The sequence below is a fragment of the Epinephelus lanceolatus genome, chromosome 9 (assembly GCF_041903045.1).
Source record: "Epinephelus lanceolatus isolate andai-2023 chromosome 9, ASM4190304v1, whole genome shotgun sequence".
NCBI classification, from domain to species: Eukaryota; Metazoa; Chordata; class Actinopteri; order Perciformes; family Serranidae; genus Epinephelus; species Epinephelus lanceolatus.
Window position 1 is genome coordinate 8606089 of NC_135742.1, and position 22367 is coordinate 8628455.

Sequence of the window (22367 nt, forward strand, 5' to 3'; positions counted from 1 at the left end):
CACTACCCAGAGCTCATGACCATAGGTGAGGGTTGGGTCGTACATGGACCAGTAAATTGAAAGCTAGCTTCGCCTTCTGGCTCTTCACCATGACGGTCCAGCACAGCACCCACATCACTGCAGAAGCCGCACCAAATCCATCTCATGTGCCATTCTCCCCTCACTTGCGAACAAGACTGCGAGATACTTGAAGTCCCTCACTTGAGACAGTAACTAAGGGATGTCTTCCTTATCCAATCGAGGTTCTAAGGACAGAGAGTGTTGTACTCACAGCCCTTCGAGACACATTTGTAATACTGCACTATATAAACAAAGATGACTTAACTACAAAAGAGGCAAATCTTCACACTGGAGAAGATGAAACCACAGACAGATAAATATTTCTTTACTATTTTTAACTACTAATGGCCCAAACAATGAAATCCATTATCTATTTTGTTGATTAACTATTAATTGTTTTAACTCTACATTATAAAGCTGATAAATACTGACAGTTTTTGCCTAGTGTTCATAGCTATTTCCGGCTTTCCTGCATTGTGTCTGATGAGGTTTACAGGGTAAATACTTAATCCATTATCGTGTAAGTGCAACATATGCATCATTGTTTTGATATTGGTACTGGTATTACAAATATTAGTCTATGGTACGAACAACTTGTGATCTGCCCAAATCAAAACTCTGCAAACATCTGTCCAACTCCTAAAAATAAACTTACTGAGAATCCCACAGGGAAACAATGGCCCACACACAAAACAACACATATGCAAACATGTCTGCTTGTTGACTTGTATGGGTGATGGTACAGTCAAGGCCTTTAAACAAATCAGTCAGTGACCATTAATGTGACTCCACACTGATGTTTTTCATCAGTCCCACCAGGTTCAGACCAGAGTATCAAACTAACCAGTGACTTGGAAGCCAAAGGGACGCTGCCTTTGCAGCAGGGCAGCAACCACAGGCTCTGAGGCTTTCTACTGTCCGATATGATTCAGTGTTAAACTCCCCGGTGAGGCCAAGCTTTTCATTAGCATGGAGCGAAGTGTGGGAGGGCGGCTCGGAGTGCTCCCTGCCCACTCAGCTGTAGTGTGGGCCACAAACTGCACCGGCAGAAAAACATTATGCAACACCACCATGCCATTGTGTACAGCGGAAGGGTAACCATGGCAACAGGATTCAGAGGCTGAGCAGAGGAACCAGCGCTGGTTGGAGGAAGGAAGAGTGTGGTAGATAATCCTGGGTGGCCTTAGACAGCGTGTGTGTGAGAGTGTGTTTGTGTATAGATATGGATTTTGTCAGGATGTCCTGACAGAGTTTTTTTTTCTGACCCCAATTCCTTTCAAGTTAATTCATACAAAGAATGCCAAGGCAAGGGACACCAATAGCTTTGGTTTGCATGGCGAAACTATGTCTGAGCTACACTGGAAGACCTCAAGTTCCTGTTTTACACCACATATTTCCACATTATTTCAAATGAGACACGTTAATAGGGAAGACACAAGCAGCACACAGACTGCCCATCACATCACAGAAACAAAGTCATCCTTTTGGAATGGATACCTTACTCACAAAAACATGCATAGCAGCGTTAGCATGAAACAGTTTCAATTAATCAATCAATAACTGATGCTACATTATTTCAGTCATTTTCTAAGCACAAATGGCAATAGTTTATTGGCTCCAGCCTCTCTAAAGTGAAAATTTGCTGAGGGCTTTATCCTTTTATGATGTATAAATTGTATGTCTTGAGGAAATGAGGAATTTGAAGATGTCCCTTTGGGCTCTGAATGCACGTGAAAGACATTACGTGCTATTTTAAAGGAAAAGAAAGGAGACATTGCTGATAAACCTGATAAAGAAAAAGTGGCGGTGGTGGAGCTGTAGCAATCAGCTGGTTACTGAAAAAAGGCACAGTAAAAATTGTATATGAACATACGAGCACTGTTGAGCTGAAACTAACAGATATTTTCATTGTTGAATAATTTGTTGATTATTTTCTTTATTAATCAATTAGTTGTTGGGCATATAAAATGAACAGCATGTCAGTGTCAAAATGACAATGGAAAATGCCGTGTTTTTTTCCACTACCAACAGATTTTCAGTTCACTGTCGTAGAAGGGTAAAGATGCCACAAAATATTTACATTTAAGAAGCTGGAATCAGAAAATTTTGACTTGCTTTTTGTAAAAGAAGTTCTCAAACTGATTTATCAATTATCAAATTAGTTGGTGATTAATACAATCGTTGAAAACTGATGGCTAAATCGATTGATTGTTGCAGCTCTAATATTGAAGATTGAAAAAACAAACCAAACAAAAAGATACAATGCTGATTCATATGGTCAAAAAGGGATTAAATATAATGAGAATAAGGGAGATATGAACTCTCAGGCCTCCAACCCTGCTCTCACAATGCAGGATTTATACAGATAAAACGTAAGATTTAAGGTTATTCATTCATTAAAACTGATTTTTGGTTTTAAGCCCATGCATTTTGGGATATTTTCCCCCATACCACCAGACCGCTCAGCCACCTGGACACCACTACAATACATCCTTCATGCTACATTACCTGTTAACCTAAAACTAGCTAGCCAACAAACTAACATCAAACTACAAAAGGCATCAGTGTTATCAGTAAAATCAGTCTCCAGCTAAAAATAGCACAGCTTTTGTTTAATATTTAAATGTCTGAGTCATAAATGTTGTCAAGACCTTCAACATGGTTGGGGCGTTCTATCATTTGACAACTCTCTACAGGTGTACAGACTTCTTCCCACTACAGTCCAGCAGCAACATGTGAACTGAGGGAGGGAGGAGTCACAGTTGCAGCTTTAAAAACTATAAGCGACAGCACTGACAGACAGATTACTGACAGAAAGCTAAATGAGAGGCAGGCAGTGTTTGCCCTTGTCTAGTAGCCACAGTGAAAAGTCATTCAACATGTCAGAGGAATGTCATTCACCTCCCCCAGCTCCAGGGCTTTAAGGCAGCGCCAACAATGGATACATTGTGCTTAGAGGTAAAGAGAGGTGAAAGGTTTCTTTTACCATCTTCAGACTTGTTATGATCTACAGCCACCATGGTTCCCAAACATTTTTACTGTCAAGAGCTCCTGAACAAATTCCTGAAGCCCAGAAACAGCGTTCATTTAATTACAGAGATACAGATGTGGACTGTTTGGATATAAAGATAATCATCCTGGTACCCTTAAATGAGCTCTGTGGTAGTTTTAGAAATACACATCTAGACAATGACTGCGCCGCCTCTAACAGCGCTCCTAGCAAATCAATTAATTATGCAGAGATAACTGGGAAAGACTCATAAAACATAAAATGTGAATCAATGACATGAGCTGATGAGGCGTACAATATTCAGTAATTTATGCAAATACTCTGTAAATCTGACCATTGCCATGCCAAGAATTAATTTCATAAATGATCAGGAGTTGGTAATTATCTCTAATCTGTATTCTTGGTTGGTTGAAGAAGCTGCATTGAGCACCAGATACATATCAAAACCCATATTAATATTCTTGTAGGATTGATTAGGATCCTTCTAGACAGAGTGGGACACACTTCACTGCAGATTTCACACACAGCTAACAATGAAGCCACTGAGTAAAATCATGCAGTCACTGACTAGCTGCTGTCCAAGTCAATATAACTCAAATTTGGCCTAGGAATGGTTTGACAATTTCCAAAACTAGTGCCCATAATACCCATGTTTCTCCAGCAATACCATAGTGATACTCTTTATGATACCTTATTTGCTTTTTTTAACAAAAGAAACAAAAAAACCCTCAAATGCCACCTTTGTCTCAATAAAAAACAGACTAAAATACTTTACAGGCAAGCTATCAGTTCTATGAGGCTGTACTAAGGCATAGCAGTACTTACAAACTCACATGCTGATGTTGAGTAGGTGCAGTGTTTACCATGTTCACCATTTTTGCAGATTAGCACTAAACATAAAATACAGTTAAGGCTGACGGGAATGTCACTACATGTTAATGGTCACCAATGAAAGTATTAAACAAATTTTTGAACTAATGGTGACACTAAAGGAAAAGTCAGAGGAGTTGGGAACATAACTGTCGGTATCAAATGTCATGGCAATCCATCCAAAACATAACTACACAAAATTTGAAATTTGACCAGACCAGAACATGTCAGCTGCAAAATGACCATATGTATATCAATTACTGGCCGTGTGTTATCTTAAATTTGTGAAGAAAACCTTTTGCTGCATGGTGAACTGGGAATCCAAAAAAGGCAAACATTTGTCATGAATTGAACTGATAACGATCTGTGTTTAACAACAGCAAAACTACTCTAAAACATCAGCTCTCACACAACTTGTGCAGTATAATCCAAGTTTAATTTATCCAGTCGTAGCTCAGTATTTCCTAAACACATGCATTGTCGCTAAAACCTTACTAAATTACTTCCGCCCACAAGTACCACATGCATACGAGCTCTGCTTTAGTCGAGTTCAATCCAAGCAGCAAACTTCAGGGCTGAAAAACGGGGCCAATGTCGAAGTGCCACAGCCTGCAGTTAGCCGAATGGCCACTTGAGGCTGGCTCCACAGGTGAGTTAATCCCCATAGACCCCATGTTAAAATGTCCAACTTTACAGCAGAAATAAACATGTTTACAGACTGGTAAAAAAAAGAAGCTTCCAAAATTCATGACAACTGTTCGAAGGGTGAAGTTTAATATAACAAACCCATTTACATTTTACTGAGGCGTAAAGTTACACATATTTAAAAGGTGTGGCTGTTGGAGTGATCGGCCGAGTGATCAGCTGTTTGAGAGGCGTTGCTACAGTCTACTCTTCGCTCCTCCACAGCTCTAATCACTCCCTCCAGAAAATCTTGCGATCGCAATAATTAACACAAATTCAACGAAAGTCCGCAATATTTGCGGGGGCTTGCAATTTTTCAAAAGTCCCGCAATTTTTCTGTGTTTTTCCGCATTTTCCAGCCGACCGCAAGTTGTTGCAATGTCAGCGTCATTTGAAACGTCATCAGACGCGTCATCAAATGTGCTAATGGCATTGCAGTATGGAGGAACGCTCTGTATTGACATAAGAATTTGCACTGTTTAAATGCATACAATATGTGCTGAATGTATTAAAATGTTATGTTTACAGAAGATGCAGCTTACATGTTATTTTACAGTCACATTGTCTGGTTTGAGAACTACAATATTCACTCAGGATTTTTTGCAACATTATTGGAGTCCATGTCATGTTCTCGTTTTGTCATTAGCCGCAATTTTTTTTATTTGCCGCAATATCCCACAAAAAAATCACATAATAATGCTGCCATTTTGAATGCAATTTTTGACAAAATTGGTCGCAAATTCAAGGGTTTTTGGCCGCGGGATCCTGGAGGGACTGTCTAATGCTCCATCTTCTTGTTCAAACATGATTACTTCTGGCTCCCCAAAAACAAAATGGCGAAGGACGAAATGATGAACGTGAGGTTTCAAAACAGCAGTTCACAAATAAATGGGTGACGTCATGGTAGCTACATCCAATCATATTATAGTCTATGGTTCAAATGCACACCCTTGCCCAGGCAAACTACTCGGCCGTGCATGAGACTGTTCGTGCTAGCATGTTTTAAATATAATGTTGTCAACTAGGTTGGGGCGGTATCACAATATTACGGGACACTACGGTATTTAGAAATTCCGACGGTATAATTTTCAATACTGTCAAAGATACAGGTGCTCCTCTCTCTACTAAACTCATTGTATGTAGTGGACACCACATGACACCAGGGGTCTCTGGTCTCTAAGCCATACACTGTCACATACCATAGACCCTGGTGAAATATTTGGAAGGTATGAAAAATTAGATACCGCCCAAGCCTATTGTCAACATTGTCAGTTCATGAAGAATGGTGGCCTTTTTTGGATTCTCCATTCACTGAGGAGGCATGTGAGACACAGGTTTCCTTACAAAGTCAAGGTAAAATGCAGTGAGTGATTGATATATACTGTATGGTCATTTTGCGTGTGTAGTACTTCTTTAATGGACACCTCTGACAGTTGTCAATACTCAGCATCACAGATCCATTTTTGTCAGCACAACAAAACTGATATTTTGAGTTTAAACCTACTCATCTTGCCTCCTCTGAATTCTGCTGCTAACCTCAACAACAACACAAGGTTTGCACTCAATCTGATATCTCGCTATGTTGGTTAAGTGTTTGTCAGAAAGCCCACAGAATAAGGAGAACCATTGCTGTACCTGTTTTCTGTATATGCTAATGTGATCAGTTAGCTTAACAGAAGGACTGAGACACACACATACAGAAACCAGCTTGATACCAGGTTGTGCATACAAATTGAGAGAAGTGCAAGACCGTTGTTCTGACAACCAAGGAGATGGTGGCAGAAGGTGAGGAGGGGGGCTGCTGGTGCTTCAGCTGCTCCATCCATCGTCTCCTGTTTTATTTTGTGCTCGCTCTTTAAAACAGGGCCCCTATACGGCTGGTGAAACTGACATTCAGGCAGTTTCGAGGTGGTTAACTCTGTCATGACTCAGGAAAACTCAGCAGGCACACAGACTGGTTTTGTGGGTTTAGCAATGACTCTGTGCTGATGTGACCCTGTTGTTATGAGACAATCTATAAAATGAGTAGGCTGGAAATGACATTCAAATGCTAAATTATGACTGTGCTTTATAATTTGTGGTAATGACTGTGTGATTAACAGAGTTGAATTTCCTCACCTCCAGTCTGACCTTGTTGACACTAATTAAAACTGAACAGAGTTTTGAAAGCCGTTGCCCCTTCTTTTGACTATCTCGAAGCAGAAACACATCACAGACAACACAGAAGGTTGCTCTTCAAGGAGAGGACCTTCAAGGAAACCAAACATAACAGACTGTGTGAGTGTGAATATTGCCAAGGCAACTCAGAACGACAACAATGATCCACATAGAAACAAGCAACAGAAAATGTTTGGCATCAAACTGTGTGAGGATTATCAGGACCAAAAACTGTGCTTTAAAATGCTCCCAAAGTTCATAGATTTTATTTGTATATCTGTTAATATGATGTATGATATAATTCAATGTTAGTGACCATTAAGCAGTATTGAAACTAGCTGCGTGATGAATCTGTACAGACTCAGAGACAGAGGAAGAGAGAGGGCAGGAAAAAGATAAATCCAAAAATCTACAGCAGCCGATAAAACTCTTAGCATTCACTTAGGTGCATGGTGCACTTGCTAAATGAATTCCCGGCAAAGGGCAGGAGTGCATATTGAGTATGTAATGCATAGTATGTAATAGTATGTAATACTGAGCAGGGTCATGCATTTGTGCTGGCTGGGCCATGCATGTCATTTGTTTTTGCACACTAGCATGGACCATTTTAAGGCCTTCAAGCCTCGATGCTGGTGCAGGCTTTCCCACACATTCATTTATTTGGGGTGGCCCGCCACGATTAAAACATCTACTGCCACGCTGGATAGTTCAATAGGTGCGCTGTTGGAATATTTATGCTGTTCGGTTATTCATTCGTCCACATTCTCACAGGGCAGAGAGTACTGTGGGCACAGACGGAGGAGCAGAACGTCAGGCACAGTGAAAGTAAAACCTAGCCGCCCATTGTGCTGGGTCTTAAAGTTTATTTTCATACACAAGTAGCTGCTTCTCTCATCCATAGATCGACTGGTACACAAGGAAACACAGGTGAAAAAAAAGTAAAGTCTTAGTCTTTACATCGCCGCACAGCAACCTCCCCAACAACCTCCCCAACAACCGCCCCAACAACTGCCTACCTGCAAGACAGTTTTTAAAGGTGGCTGCTGCTGCTGCTGCTGCTGCTACAATCCAGGGCTGCAATGACAGGTAGATGCTTTGGTGAATGTAACTGGCGGAAGTACAAGCTACTTTTGCATCGTGTAAATAAACGGTAGAAAGACAACAGAAATCACTGAAATTACCAAAGATATTTGGGCAATTTAACTGTCATCTTAAGTTTGCCGGAAATGTTATCCCAGGCCTGGTCTTCGTCTGGTTGTCCTCATAAGTTGCTAGCACCGTGTTGTTCAACCCCAGATATTCAGACAGCAACCCTCTCATTCTTCTGCTTCCACAATACCCACTCCCTTCTCTTTGACTAGCCAAAGCCAGGTGGCTACCACCAGCAGCTCAACACGGTGAACTCTGCACACCAGAGCAAAATCTGTGCACATTCACGAGGGCAGCAACCACCTCATACACCTACTATCTTGTTTGAAACCACCTCCCCTCTGCTGCCTTCCTCAAATTGAAATAATTGGAAGCGACGAGTTACCGAGCGGTGTGATTTCCTTGACAATAAAATTAGAAGCTGCTAAGAGAAGTAGGTAAGTAACATGACTGGGTGTGCTGGCTGAACACACCTCATGCTTTCGTTTTCATAACATTGATAACATTCTATCAAAAGTCAGACTGAAACTACTGGCTACTTAAAGAACTGCTTGGCCATCAAGTGGATGAGACAGTCCCAGACAGGGCAACGCTAACTTTTTGTCAAAGACAAAACAGGTGATGTATACTGTCAACAAATCTGGACACTTGTGCCAAACAAAGACAAGGAATACTGCAAACTGACTTTACAACCTGACGGAGCAGCAGAACTCTTAGAGAAACACCTCAGCAACTAACTGTGAGACTGCCATGTTTCAAGATCACACATAGGAGTTGAAATTATAACTATCATCCCAATTCTTATATGACTTTTTTGAGGCTTGGCTAAAACCTGCTGCTCAGTACAGCTCCTGTTGTTCACATGAGCTCATGATTAGAAACTCAGGCTTTTACCCTGCTGTAGTTTCTTGAAACAACCAGACAGCAAGCAGTCAAGTCATTCAGTCAGCACTGCTGCAGCCAGGCAGGCTTGAGCCAGACTGAGGCTTTACTTAATATAACAGTCATATGTTAAACCCTCAAGAGTATTTTTCAGAAATGATCTTTAATCCCTCTGGGGGCTGATGACATTTTGCTCACAGTGCTTCAAATTATCCTGGGCACAAATAAGCCCACGCAAAAAAGAATCCATCAGAGCATAGAGGCAACAAAAGCCTTTATAACGTGTTACGATGAAGATTTTAAAAAATAGTGAGTGCACAAAACTTCTTACAATGTGTGTCAGAATTCATGCACTTTAAAGGTGCATGTGTGGAAGCTGTGTAGGCGTCCATTCCCTGGAAATAAAACATGCAGTGGGACATCAGGAGGATGTGTACAAGTATACTGAGCTTAGAGCTGCATACGTCTTGATGTCCTGACTACCTGCATGAACTCACTGACAAGTTTGCCTGTATGCCCGTTGACAGATGACCACCACTTTGACATTTTGTCTTCAACATCCCATAACAAGGATTCTCTGATGTATCCATACAGACAAGAACACACACAGTACACATCCAACCTCCTACAGACAAAGCTCTGGTCCTGTCCAAGGTGCCATGACTATTTCATTGTCAATTTTTGTGCTCTTTGCTCAGCTACAGTGGCTTTCACAGCTCATGCTACCTGCCCAGTACTTTTTATGACTATTCAACACAAACACTCTGTTGCCTCTCATCTTTTTTGGGGAAAGACAGCCAAAAAAAAACAGAAAACAGCAAAGTACATACTGTTTTGTATTGGTTTATATTTATCTGGACATTACTTTAAGTTATGAAATCAGGTTTAATGGTGCAATATCACTGGTACTGCATCATGTTTGCAAGTAAATATAGTCTGACATCATCCCAGAGAAATGTCTTCGATTCACGTGGGCGAGCGTGTGTAACAACAGAATAGATATTCCAAAAAAATTGAAAGGAGGAGTGTTACATAACAAACACACCTTTTGAATGCAATATAAAATGTTTACACCACCCTGTTCAAACAGACTAGATTTCTCACCATTTTTTCCTGATCAGCTATTCCACTGTCAACTTATCTGGGACTAAAAGGCTCCATGTTTACTTATGTACAGTCATCCGACTCATTATTGTTGATGTTAGGTGAGAAGAGTGTGTGACAGAGCATTAGCAAGAGTGCAAAAGCAACACAAGGAGGATGAAAGATAGAAAAGGGGGAAAGTTGTCTTTCCCTGATGATTATAGCCCCTCCGTTTCTGCGCTTGACTGCTTGCAGATCTCTCCTAATTGACCACAAAGGGCTGTAGCTCCCTCTACGCCCCCCCCTCAACACACACACACACACACACACACACACACGGAGCATGACACCCCTGCCATTCACCCGCTAACACAGTTGGCAGGGATCCAATTATCCTCCATTGACTGTAGAGATTAATTGAAAATAACTCATTACGCTCCTCGAGGACATTCCAAGTGAGTCAGATTTCTATTGGACTTGTGAGCTGACCGCAATTTGAGGAGTCTGACTGGAACGATCACAAGGCTTAAGTCATCCAGACAGAGATGGACAGACTGGCCTTCGAGACATCGGCAGAGAGAGCAAGAAAGGGAAGAAAATCTGAATTGAAATCTGAACCCTGCAGGAGTAGTCTACTGTCTGCCAGCACTTCTACTTCTGCACCATTTCTGCTTCTGCTCTTTCCTTATTTTTATTTTCATCTCTTAAATGATGATCTTGAAGTCACAGGAATATCATCATGCCTCTCTGACACATACTCTTTACTACTGCTGCAAAATGTTGGCAATACAGACTGAAGCATAGTGTGCCTTTGCGCTCAGTTGTAGATAAGTGTGTCAGACTAAATGACTAAAATGTAAATACACACTGGAAGGTGGTGACCAAGGAAAGATATGCCTTGTTATATTATCCTACTACGACTGGTATCAATGGCGTCCTTCCATGTTATCAATTCTGAGTTTGACCTCTTGACTTCACACCTGATGCCAACAATAAATACTGGGCTGTTATCTGTCGTCATCTTCAGTATGATGAGATCACTGCTAAATTACAGCAGAAATTTAAAGCTAATCGCCACCGATGAGCAACAGGATTTTCCATCCAACGAACCAGCCAACAGTCGGCCATTCGTCAATGCTGGGCCTTCAATGAGTGCCTGTTGCCCTGGTCGGTGCAATGTGTCCTGCACGTTTGCCCCTCATCAGCTCCCATATTTTTTTTTGGCAAATTCAGCATGTGAAACCGCATCGGTGACATTGGAGCCCATTGGTGAATGAAACCACTCTGATTGGCGCACAAGAAGAGAAACAGAAGTCAGGAAAGTAAACAAATAGCTAAAGTCAAGAGGGAGTGTTACATAAGGTAAGATTATTTTTCTTTAGCCATTGAGCTCTTTCACAGAAACGTTTCATGATGGTTTGTGTTATTGTTCATTGGCGGACAGTAAATATGCTCCGTTCTTTCAACAGTGGATTGTGTTGTTAATGTGCTAACTAGCGGCAAGACAGTCTTCCAGTTTCCCTTTTTGAATGAAGATTGCAGACTACCACCATCTGCAGTGCAGGCGCAGGACATGTATGCTAGTTGACCATTGGCTGTAGTCTTTGTGGTGTGGTCAAGCGCAACTTTTTGGCAAGACACAGCTACGTCAGGCGACGCAGAAGGGGGCCTTCGTTGTCACCAGTTCCCTGAAGTTGGTTTTGGTGTGTCTGGGCCTTAATAGGCAAGCTTTGAGGGCCGCCCTCTGAAAGTCAAGGATTCGAATCATCAGTCAATGATCTCTCAGTTGACTGAGGAACGAATACTCAAATACTTGTATTGAAAAAGCCAAAAGATGACAAACCTAACAGATTACAACTGTTTAATTCAACTGAGAAAAATAGGAAGTGCGATGACATAATTCAGTCACATTGTGTAAACTCTGCATTTCCTTTTTTCCTCAGTGTCCATCATTATACAACTTCCTCAAATCAAGGCTGTCATAAACATAATTAATAACCGAAACTAACGTACTTAAAGCCAAATCCTTGGACTCAAAAAGAGGCAACACTGCATTTATGTGACAGCGCTGTGGCTCCCTGGAGTCGAGGGGGGTGGGTGAGTGAGTGAGTGGCAGGCCTCATCAAGGACACTCCTGCTACCCAGACTGCCCCTCCACCCAATAATGCAATCCAGGGTAGGGGGGTAAATCTAGGTCAGTAGCTGGGGCACAGTCTGCATGGAGTGTATGCATGGCATTAGCCGGTGCTGGTTGTGTTCGAAAAAAAAAGATGTCACAATTTGCTTTAGTGAATATTCTGTAGATTTATTTTTAATAGTCTGCATAAAGACAAGCAGTTTCTTGAGGGGAAAAGAAGTTTTGAATTATATCGCCATTTAATGCGGGAGCACATGTGAATGTCTTGCATATAATCCTATTTTGTATTCATAGAAATGTGTCTTTGGGGTGATTTTCACAGAGGAAAAACCCGAACGTAGACCCAGTTTTATGCTTTTTATGTTCATTTGCATTGCAGAATCTCGGGTGAAATACAGCAACCCCTCCTCCTCTACGAATGGCAGCCATAATTCCAGACACACACGCACACACACACACACACCATAGACACAAAAGGAGGGCCAATTGGTAGAGAGCCACGCAGCAGTCAGATTAATGTAGACTAATGATAGAGGCCGAGCACTGCAAAAATATGCAAAGTGTAAAACAGCCCTGTGGACCAGATGAAAGGCACAGACCAAATATATTCCACAGTCAGCGAATGTCTTAATTCATCTTTCTCTCTCCAAGTCAGCCGGAAAGCAGCTGAGTCAGTGGGTCTCCAAACAAATGACAACATGGAAACTGGAAAAAAAAAAAACTGAACTCAACTCACATGACCCAACAGCTTGTTTTTTTTTCATGCAGACTTGGATACTGCTCTGTTTTGCTGAAGAAGAAGAACCCAGCATGCTGTGGTCAGACCAATATAAAGGTTTGCTGATATTCTAGACTGATAGAACCCTCGTATGGAAGATCAGATATCGTCCTGGCAGTGTCGTCTACTACTGACGTGATGGGGGTTTCTCTCCTTTTGACAGCAATGAAAAAATACCCTTGATTGTAAAGCCTGTATGGTGTCCCAGATTTCCCCCTTCCCCAAACAACAGCAGGGAGTCACCTGAGACCTGCTTGGCCACATTAGAATCTAATTAGGTTTTCTGTCAAATTATTGTGGAAAAGACGTTTTTAAAAGCACTCATGGTGATAAAATGCTCGGGTAAACACTGAATCTTCATTGGCATGAAATTAGTTATACATAGATATATTAGGGATTTTTTTTTTTTTAAGTATTTCATAAAATGAGGCTGTCTTTGCAAAAGGAAAACACAAAAACTTTTTAAATTGATGCTACATGACAACAGAATACAAAGGAAAAGGCTCTGGCTTTTGCTTTTTTTTAAGAAGTAGAAAACCTACAACTACCAAAATGCACTGCACCACAACAGACCAATAAATGTTCCCGCTGGTGGGTGACGTTATGTAAGCTGCCTGTCCGAAAACAATATGGTGATCAGCTAAACAGTAAGCTAAAATATGTTTCCGTAAACATTTTCGGGGAGAAATAGGCAACACAGTAACAGAATCTTTATCAGTCTCCGTTTACACAATACAGGAAACACTATGGTGCCCACTTCCTGTGCACAAAAATATGTTTCTGAAGACATTTAAGGTGAGAAATAGGCAATACAGTAACAGAATCTTGGTTTATAATGGATCGGCACTGTCTAGTGTTACCTTTTGGTCAAGTTAAAAAGACAGAGAGGGACAGCTCCCTCTCAATCCACTTCTATAGTCTTTGGCCCAATCCCAATACCCCCCTTGCCCACTACCCCTTAGCCCTCGAAATGAAGCAACAAGGGGTAGGGGTTGAAATCTTTCCCTAGGAACTGGGACACCACTCACTACGTCACGCGTCTGTTATGTTCACGCAAACATAACTATTTTAAACAGGAAGCTGCGAGCCATCTACATTTCCAAGCGGCATCTACAATGGAGTCTCTGGTTGAGTTCATCCTACGTATCGCATTTGCTGTATTCATCATGCTTCGTTTGATGAACGACTTCTGTTAGCTAGCTGGCGTGTTATCGTAATGTGAAAAATCCGACAATTTTGCAGAACAGGACAGATGACAGACGCCAGATAGTGCGAGCTAGCTAGCTAGCTAACAAGCAACCTGATGACGGTAACGTTAGCTATGTATGAACTCCCCGTCTCTTGCTCGGAGGTAGCCATGGTGACGTCTACCCCTCGCTGGCAAGTCAGCATCTGAAATCCCTTACTCCAAAGGGCTAGTTTCATACCCACTACCCCTCATAATGCCCCCTACCCCTACACACAAAAAGGAATTGGGACACCCCTACCCCTCACGGGAACGTGCAAATGTAGGGGTAGGGCCAAGGGGGGGTATTGGGACGGGCCCTTAGTGTCTTAATGCAGAAACACAATCTGTAGTTCGAGCAACAGCTCTAGAGCAAGAAACATTTCATCCGACAGATCTGAACTGGGAGCTGAGCACTTTGAGTACTTTGTTCATTTCATACTACGCACATTGTTATAATACAAGCTGGTTAAAGCATCCCTTTAAATAATAAATGAATTGTTTGGTCTATGAAATGGTGAAAGAAGATGCTTCCCAGATCCCAGGTTGACATCCTCAAAACGTCTTATCATTGTCCAGCTAACTCAATCAGATAGCTTCAGCACAATGTATTGAACTATTTAACAAATATTAGGAACAAGAGCCAGTTGGGGAAAATAAAACATGCCCTTCGATGTGCTGCTATTCTTCGACTGCAGGCTGAAGAGACCTTAAGCCCTGATAGAGTGTGTTTTTATCCCTGCAGTTTGACAGCCAGGCCACACACCACTGCTATGAAACCCTCAAATGCTTCAACGATGCTTCTCCCCTCACTTAACCATCATTTTAAGGAGGTATCAAATAGGAGACCCGTTAAGATGCCAGTTACCATGATGTCTTCAGTAATCCCCCGCTGATCTCAAGCCTAAAGTGAGAATTTTCTGCCAATCTGTGAGGCAATTAGAGACCAAGCGAGCACAGATGTGGTCAGTGCTTGGCTGATTCGAGAGAAGGGGTTGGAAGGAGAGCAGCAGCGGTGGCAATTTCTATCAGGAGCCCTTTAAAACACAGCTGGAATTACACACTAGCTGGCCATTTTTTGGATGAGGTTCAAAAGAGAGAATTTGATAACCGATGCATTTGCCCGGGATTATCACACTTTCTTTAATGCAGCTCTGCAGGTAACAACTTGATGCTTCGCCTGGAGGCTCAACAGCTAACCCGCTGTGACTCCAGCAATTCCCTGAACGACAGTTCGTTTTGCACTTCTAATAATTCCAGTTCTCCAAGCTGCCTTGTGCACCTCTAGAGGGCTGGTAAAAATCTGTCTAGTTATCCGACATTAGCACACACACCATACTGACAGGGCTGAGAAAGACTGGTCAAGGTCATAGGGCGGTTAAATCATGGTCTAAAGAATCAATCATTTTGGATAGGGAAGACTTTAGCTTTAGCAGGTGATTCCAAGGGCTGGAAATACCCTTCAGGCTGCACACTTCACCCTCAAAGGAGCTCCACACATCTCCTCTGGTTGTATTTATGCAGCTGCGTTGCTTCTTCCACACACCCTCCTCCTCATTATACTGCTTGCATGTTCACTGGAGCTAGACACTAATGAAGCTTAGATGCTCAGCTTCACCAGGCTTCAGTGTCACTATGCATGCACACACCAAAAGCAGGCGGTGTCAGTTTCAGTGAATGGATAAAGTCCCTGCTTGGATGATTTCCCATTTTGCCAAACCAAATGGGCCTCCGCTCAATTCCAGCCAGACTCTGCAGCCTGGAGTACAGTCACATCAAAAGCCTCTCTGTCTTTAAGCGTGCAAGGCATTACAGTGCAGGTCATGCCACTGTTATCTAGCCAATGAATAGACAGACTCACCAGCTTTCATCAAGAACTAACTGGTTTATCCCAAAGTTCATCCAAGTTAATGCATGGTAAAAAAATGTTTGGGAACACAGCACGATATTCATAGTCATTTAAAAAAAATTATCACAGTGTACAAAAGAGTCAGATTTAGCAAACTGTCCTAAATGCACAACACTGCTATCAATTTCCATTGCTGAGTTTTGATCATTGGCATAAGCAAAGTCCTCAAACTGCTATATAAGGCCACCTGTTCCTCGTCCAATTGGGGTTTCACTCATTAAAATATTACCCAAAAGTTAAAAGAAGCCTTTAGTCCTGCTAAGGAAAACAAGGGCTGCATGATATGAAGAATATGCACTGAATATTGCCATAACAATATTACTTGCACATTACCTGTCTCTTCTGTAACCAAAATATTGCCAGACGGCTGACGTGCTATTTTTTTTAGGTACCAGTTCCTCTTTGGAATTGCACTTTTGTCTGCACTCATCTTGTCACACTTTCCTCCAACCATGCAAAGCAGTGCAGCAGCATTAGTTTAATAAACCTCCCTCGCATGCATACAGATTCTGATCGATCAGACTTTGCCTTCTGGCGAGGGCACTGTCTGACTGGCCAGAGAGTTAACAGCATGGCGTGCATCAATGTAGCCCCTACAGTACAGACAGATTACATAAGACGTTACGAAATTCAAAGTGCAATATCGCAGTCTTTTGTGATGTGTCTATTGCGCAGGTTTACATCACCATGACGATGGAAAACTGATGGGCAATACTGGGCAGCTCTAATTAAAAGAGAAGACATCTAGCAGTGTCTGATGTCGTATTTGGGGATCCAAAACAACCATAAATATGAATACAGCTGTCAACTTTGTGTCATCAAAGTCCAGTCGTACTGTGAGAGAAATAAAGATGGGATGTTTGGCATGAAGTTTGACGCTAAAAAACAGTCTTGCCGAGCAGCAACCTCCGGGTTTGGCAAATGAAGCCAACACAGAAGTGCCAAAAGCTGCAGTTCCTTGAATGGCTACATGAGGCGGCTCCAAAAGCCAGAAAGTCCTCATAGCAGGGATGCACCAATCTGATATCTGGATCGAATATCGGCACCGATATCATCAAAATAGATGGATCAGGTATGGGAAAAGGAGCGAAGGACAGAATCTGCTGTGTGGAGGTATTTCACACTATTTCAACTGCTGTTGCACAATTGTTTATTTTTGCTTAAAATAAATAGTTTATCATTGCATTAATCTGTTTCATCTTGTTTCATTTCATCTTAGGAAAGAACTGTGTAGTCATCAATGCCTGATGCCTCTAGTCTTTTCTGTTCTACATGTAAAGGTATATAGCTTTTTAGGTCAACCATGGTATCAGATCGGTATTGGTTATCGGCTAATACTCAAAGCCACAGCATCGGGATCGGTATCGAAACTGAAAAAGCTGGATCGGTGCATCTCTACCTCATAGACACCCATGTTAAAATGCCCACCTTTAAAGCAGAAATAAACATGTTTACAGCCTGGTGGAAAAATGGTTTTGGTCTTTAAAGCTAATTGCAACATTCATGACAACTGTGAACTGTGGGTGAATTTTCATATAACTCACTGGTTTCCATTTTATTAAAAGTTATGCATAATTAAGGGTGGGACGCTTTTTATGACAGGCTGTCTCCCAATTGTCTTCTCGTATTCTTAGTCAGATCCACCCCTCGCTCCTTGCTCCTCCACAGTGCCAGCCTTTCACCCAAATGTGGTCACATCTGGCTCCAAAAATCCAGGTGCTGACTGCTTCAAAATTTGAGTCCACAAACCAATAGCTGACGTCACGGTAGCTATGACCATTATTTTTACAGTCTATGTGTCTCTAGGAGAAAATTCTAAATACACGCTCAAGGCCCAGTGTCCCGTTTTGGCTGTAGACAAGGTGCATTATGCCATTTTTAGCCAATGCAAAACATGCCTCCCACTGACGGATTATTCATTTCTGTTCTAGAGAAGATATTATTGGACTTATTTCCAAAAGTAGGTTCACAGAGTTTTATAGATTAACCAGGCTATCAAAAGCTGAGCTAAATGTATTATTTCATATCATGCAGCAGCCTTGAGCTCCCCCTCAAGTCATACGTAATTCTTCTTTCTCATAAAGAAATGAAATCCTTTCAAAAACAGACTTGTGTAATACTCTATCTGGGCTGCTCTCAATCAAAATACGAGCTTGCATGGATGCCTTTATTATAAGAAAAGCCAATATTTATCATCTTTCAAAACTCCAAATATTAAAAAAATCCACTATTATCTCACTATGATGTCAGACGACCCAATTTCAAATCTCCTCTCTCCTAATCAAACTACAACGGAGAATGGATCCTGGTGTTGGAGCGACAACCAAATGAGACTATCACACTCACAGAGCCGTGTCTTTACCTCCAGCCAGAAATTCAATCCCATTACATAAAGCTCCCCAATCGTCTCTATTACCAAAGTAGCATAGTGGAGCAGCTACAGCAACTTCAGCTCTCCCCCACAGTGCTGGAAGGTGAGCACTAATAGGAGAGGCAGTGTTGCCAGACAGGCCCCGGAGAGCAGATAACAATTGCTTGATTATTACCAACACGGAGTACATGTGTCGCTTTGATAACCAGAAACTCACGGAGATCCATTTCCATGTTTCTGACAGTCATTTGAGAAGCCATCTGCGATCCACCGAGAGGATAAACACACTCTGACTTGAGTTATTTCTACTTTTACTATAACATAATGTAGATTTTAATCCATGCAGCAGTTAAAGTAAGCTTAAAACAAGACAGTCACCAGTTTTGATACAGTGGTTTCATGTTTAACAGGACAGCAAGGATATCAGCTGCTCTTCAGCCTTATTGTGACCATGCCGTTTTGTCATTTAAACAACTTTACAGACAAAAAAAAAACACCCTGAAGAACCACAACACCTGTCTCGGCAAACTGTTACATCTACATTCAACCTGTTTATCCCCGCTGTCAAGCGTTCACCTTTGACCAAACACAGCATGGATGAAATGAAAGCAGCCTGTGCCACGATGTAAATCCTCTCCCTGTAAAGGCGTACAACGCTCCCTCCTGCAATAAATCTCTAGGAAGAGGCAGCAACAGTAACAGACACTAACCTCTTCATCACTGACAATGATGCATTATGGACTGCATTAATCAGACGCACTGGCAGTAAGGGGGGGTGGTGCGTGTCCTGGGGACTGCTCACAGGGATAGTATGTGTGCATGCATGAGTGAGAGCGTGCATTAGTGTTTAATGTATATGCCATGTTGTGAGTGCAGCATGGAAACATATCTATTATAAGAACACTTAGGATGGAATGGTTAAAACGATAAATATAATCATATACATTTGAGCATACGGACTATTTGTATGCAGAAGTGTAGCTGCAGCACGGCATGAAAACATATATAGAGGACTATTATATGCACACTTTGGATGGATTGGTTGAAATGGGAAATATAATCATATAAATTTAGGTGAATGAACGAACTGTATGCAGAGCTGTGAGTGCAGCATGGTACATTAACACATTTATGACTACATGAGCTGTGGATAGATGGGTTAAAATGCTACATACAGCGTAATGATAAATTTGAGCATGCATAAGTGCAGGTGTTCATGGACTACCTGTATGCAGAGTTGTAGGAGCAGCATGGAGCATATATTTAGAACTATTATATGGACACTTCAGATAGATGGCTTAAAAATTTAACATTTAACATAATCATATGAATTTAAGTACATAAGCTATCTACATGCAGAGTTGTAGATGCAGCATGGCATGGGAACATATTCAGGACAATAATATGGATGGATTGGTTGAAATGAGAAATATAATCATATAAATTTAGGTGTATGAACTATCTGTATGCAGAGTCGTAGATGCAGCATGAACACCTCAGACAGAGGGGTTCAAATGCAAAATATTATCATACTATTTTAAGCATATGGACCATCTGTATGCAGAGTCGTAGATGCAGCACTGCATGGAAACATACTTGAGACAATAATATGAACACTTCAGGTGGAATAATAAATATATAAATGTAGGTGTATGAACTATCTGTATGCAGAGCTGTAGGTGCAGCATGAAAACATATATTTAGGACTATTATATGAATATTAGAAGAAGTAAAATGCAAAATATTATCATACTAATTTAAGCAGATGGACTATCTGTATGCAGAGTTGTAGCTGTAGGTGCAGCATGGCACGTAAACACATTTAGGACTACATGCACACTGTGGACACATGAATTAAAATGCTAAATATAGTCTAATCATATAGATTTGAGCATGCATTGGTGGCAGTATTTAAGGACTACCTGTATGCAGAGGTGTGAGTGCAGCATGGCATGGAAACATACATTAAGGACTACTCTTTGTACACTGGATGGTTGAGTTAACATTCTGAATATAATCATACAAATTAAGAGATGACACTAAGGTGTTTCCCCCACCCTCCCTCTCTCACACCTCTGCCATAAAAAAGGAGAAGTTCATACGCATTAAAAAAATAAGACCAGACCCTAATAAATAAAACTTACCTCCCCAGCTCGTCTCCAATCTCGTAATAATCCTCAACATTTTCTTGGTTGAAAACAGTCATGTTGTCCAGGCACTTCTTTCCTTTCCCCCCGACCGCAGGCATGTCCTCCGAAACGGGTTCAGCGGCTCTTCACAGCGGCACCATCCTCAGCAGCAGCCTCCGGTGTGGGCAGGGTTACAGCCAGCAGTCCTCCTCATGTTAGAGCCTCCAGAGCAAAATCAACAGATGAGAGAGGAGAGACATTAAACCTCGAGTATGACTGAGGAGGAGGTGGGCGTTCAATCAACAAAAGGAGACCAAAGTGACGGAGCAATGAACCTGCACCTCCGGGGCGACGTCACGACTCCTGGAGCTGATCTCTCCTCTCCGGTCCCGACTATCTCTATTATTTTCCCGGGCAACTGTTTGAATTATTGGGCTATAACAGCTGCCAGCTTTACAGATAATAGTCATATAAGCACACATATATCAACACCGGCTGGCTAGAAATGCAAATAACCCCCCATGAAAGCTTGGTGTAGCCATGGGAAACACGCTAGCTTCCTTCCTTCCTCAGTCCTGCAAGAAAAAAATGACTGCTGAGTAAAGTCATATCTCCTTAAATAATGACCAGAGTGGACCCGGACAGGTGTTTAACACAGCCTAACTGTGCTCTTAAAAACTCCTGTCTTCTAAAAACAAAAATAAAAGCCAAACAGCTCAGCTTTACCTGAATTAAAACCATGACTCGCCCCTGTAATATGAAATATTCAGAATCGTGGACATTAGCTTGTATTAAGGAGCGTTACTGGCTCCGTCTTGAGCCCGACAACTGACTCAAATTGAATGAATTCACCGTAAAGTATCTTACCGTGTGCCGGTGTGGGTCCCGCTGCCAAACGTAGCCGTGATTTCATGTGTTTTGTGGGAGGCTGTGGTCCCGGTTTGGCTCACGGAAGACAAAAATGCTGGCTGAACGGGAGAAATCAACGTTAACAATGTAAGGCAGTCTGGTCCTGGTGCTGCGTTCACTGGCTATGGGAAGTTGGGACACCATACGATGGACTCAACTATAATTCTATCGGTTTCATCATTTGACAAACAATGCCAACCAAGGCTATCACAGATGACAAATAAAACTAGTAGTTGTATTGTTTTATATCACATATACTCTAAAAGAAACGGGTGGTTGCTGGCCTCCATAAATTGTATCAAAACGGTCTTTTTCAACGCTGAAGCTGTAATGCCGGTATTTCTACGTGTTATAAACGTAGCACCGTTGTATCCCAATTAGAGGAGCTGCATCGGTCGCAGGAGGGCAGCAGAGCTTTCACTTTTATTTTAATCACAGATGAGCAGATCATTGTGCTTTAGAGTTTTTTGTCATTAAAATGTTAATTGTTGTGCAGCTGCTTATTTATTCGTATTTTATGATAGACTAGTTCATAATCACTGAGTGCACAGCTGCCCACGTACAGTTTCACATGGTGTGTGTTTGGGATACAGGTCATAAGAAGTTGCAGATTAAATAGTCAACTGAACCCATTAAGAAGAGCAATGTATTCAGACAGAGTGTTTGTGAATTTGATAGTACCATTGCTTTATTGAAAGTACAGTAGCACCATTGCCAATAGTGGGATAGTTAGTGGGCTAAAATTGTACATTAGTAGTTGAGGTAGCACGTTGAAACGCAGATAGTTAAAATGTTTATATGTTGTATTGACTTAAAAGTGGGGAACTTAGTCATACCAAAAATTAGAAAAAAAAACAACAACATTGGTCCACAGGGGGAGCCACAGCAATCTGTTGCATTTTAGCGATTTTTAAGCATTTTTCTGTTGTTATAGCGCCACCCAGTTGCCAATTAGAGTTAAATTTCTCCAGTCACCTTGAGGCGTCCTGTTCTACATATCTACCAAGTTTAGTA

The 22367-nt window shown here is 41.6% G+C and overlaps 1 protein-coding gene across 2 annotated transcripts in view; it reads right to left on the reverse strand.

Moving 5' to 3' along the window:
• Positions 1-21451, reverse strand: part of dapk1 (death-associated protein kinase 1) — a 119385-nt gene extending 97934 nt beyond the window's left edge. For both annotated transcript variants that reach the window (XM_078170513.1, XM_033619284.2), the window contains exons 1-2: positions 21312-21451; positions 20460-20666 (exon numbers count right to left, since the gene is read on the reverse strand). In XM_078170513.1, coding sequence (XP_078026639.1) covers positions 20460-20563 — 104 coding nt within the window. In that variant the 5' untranslated portion in view covers positions 20564-20666; positions 21312-21451. The remainder of the gene's footprint in view (positions 1-20459; positions 20667-21311) is intronic.
• Positions 21452-22367: the final 916 nt, after the last annotated feature.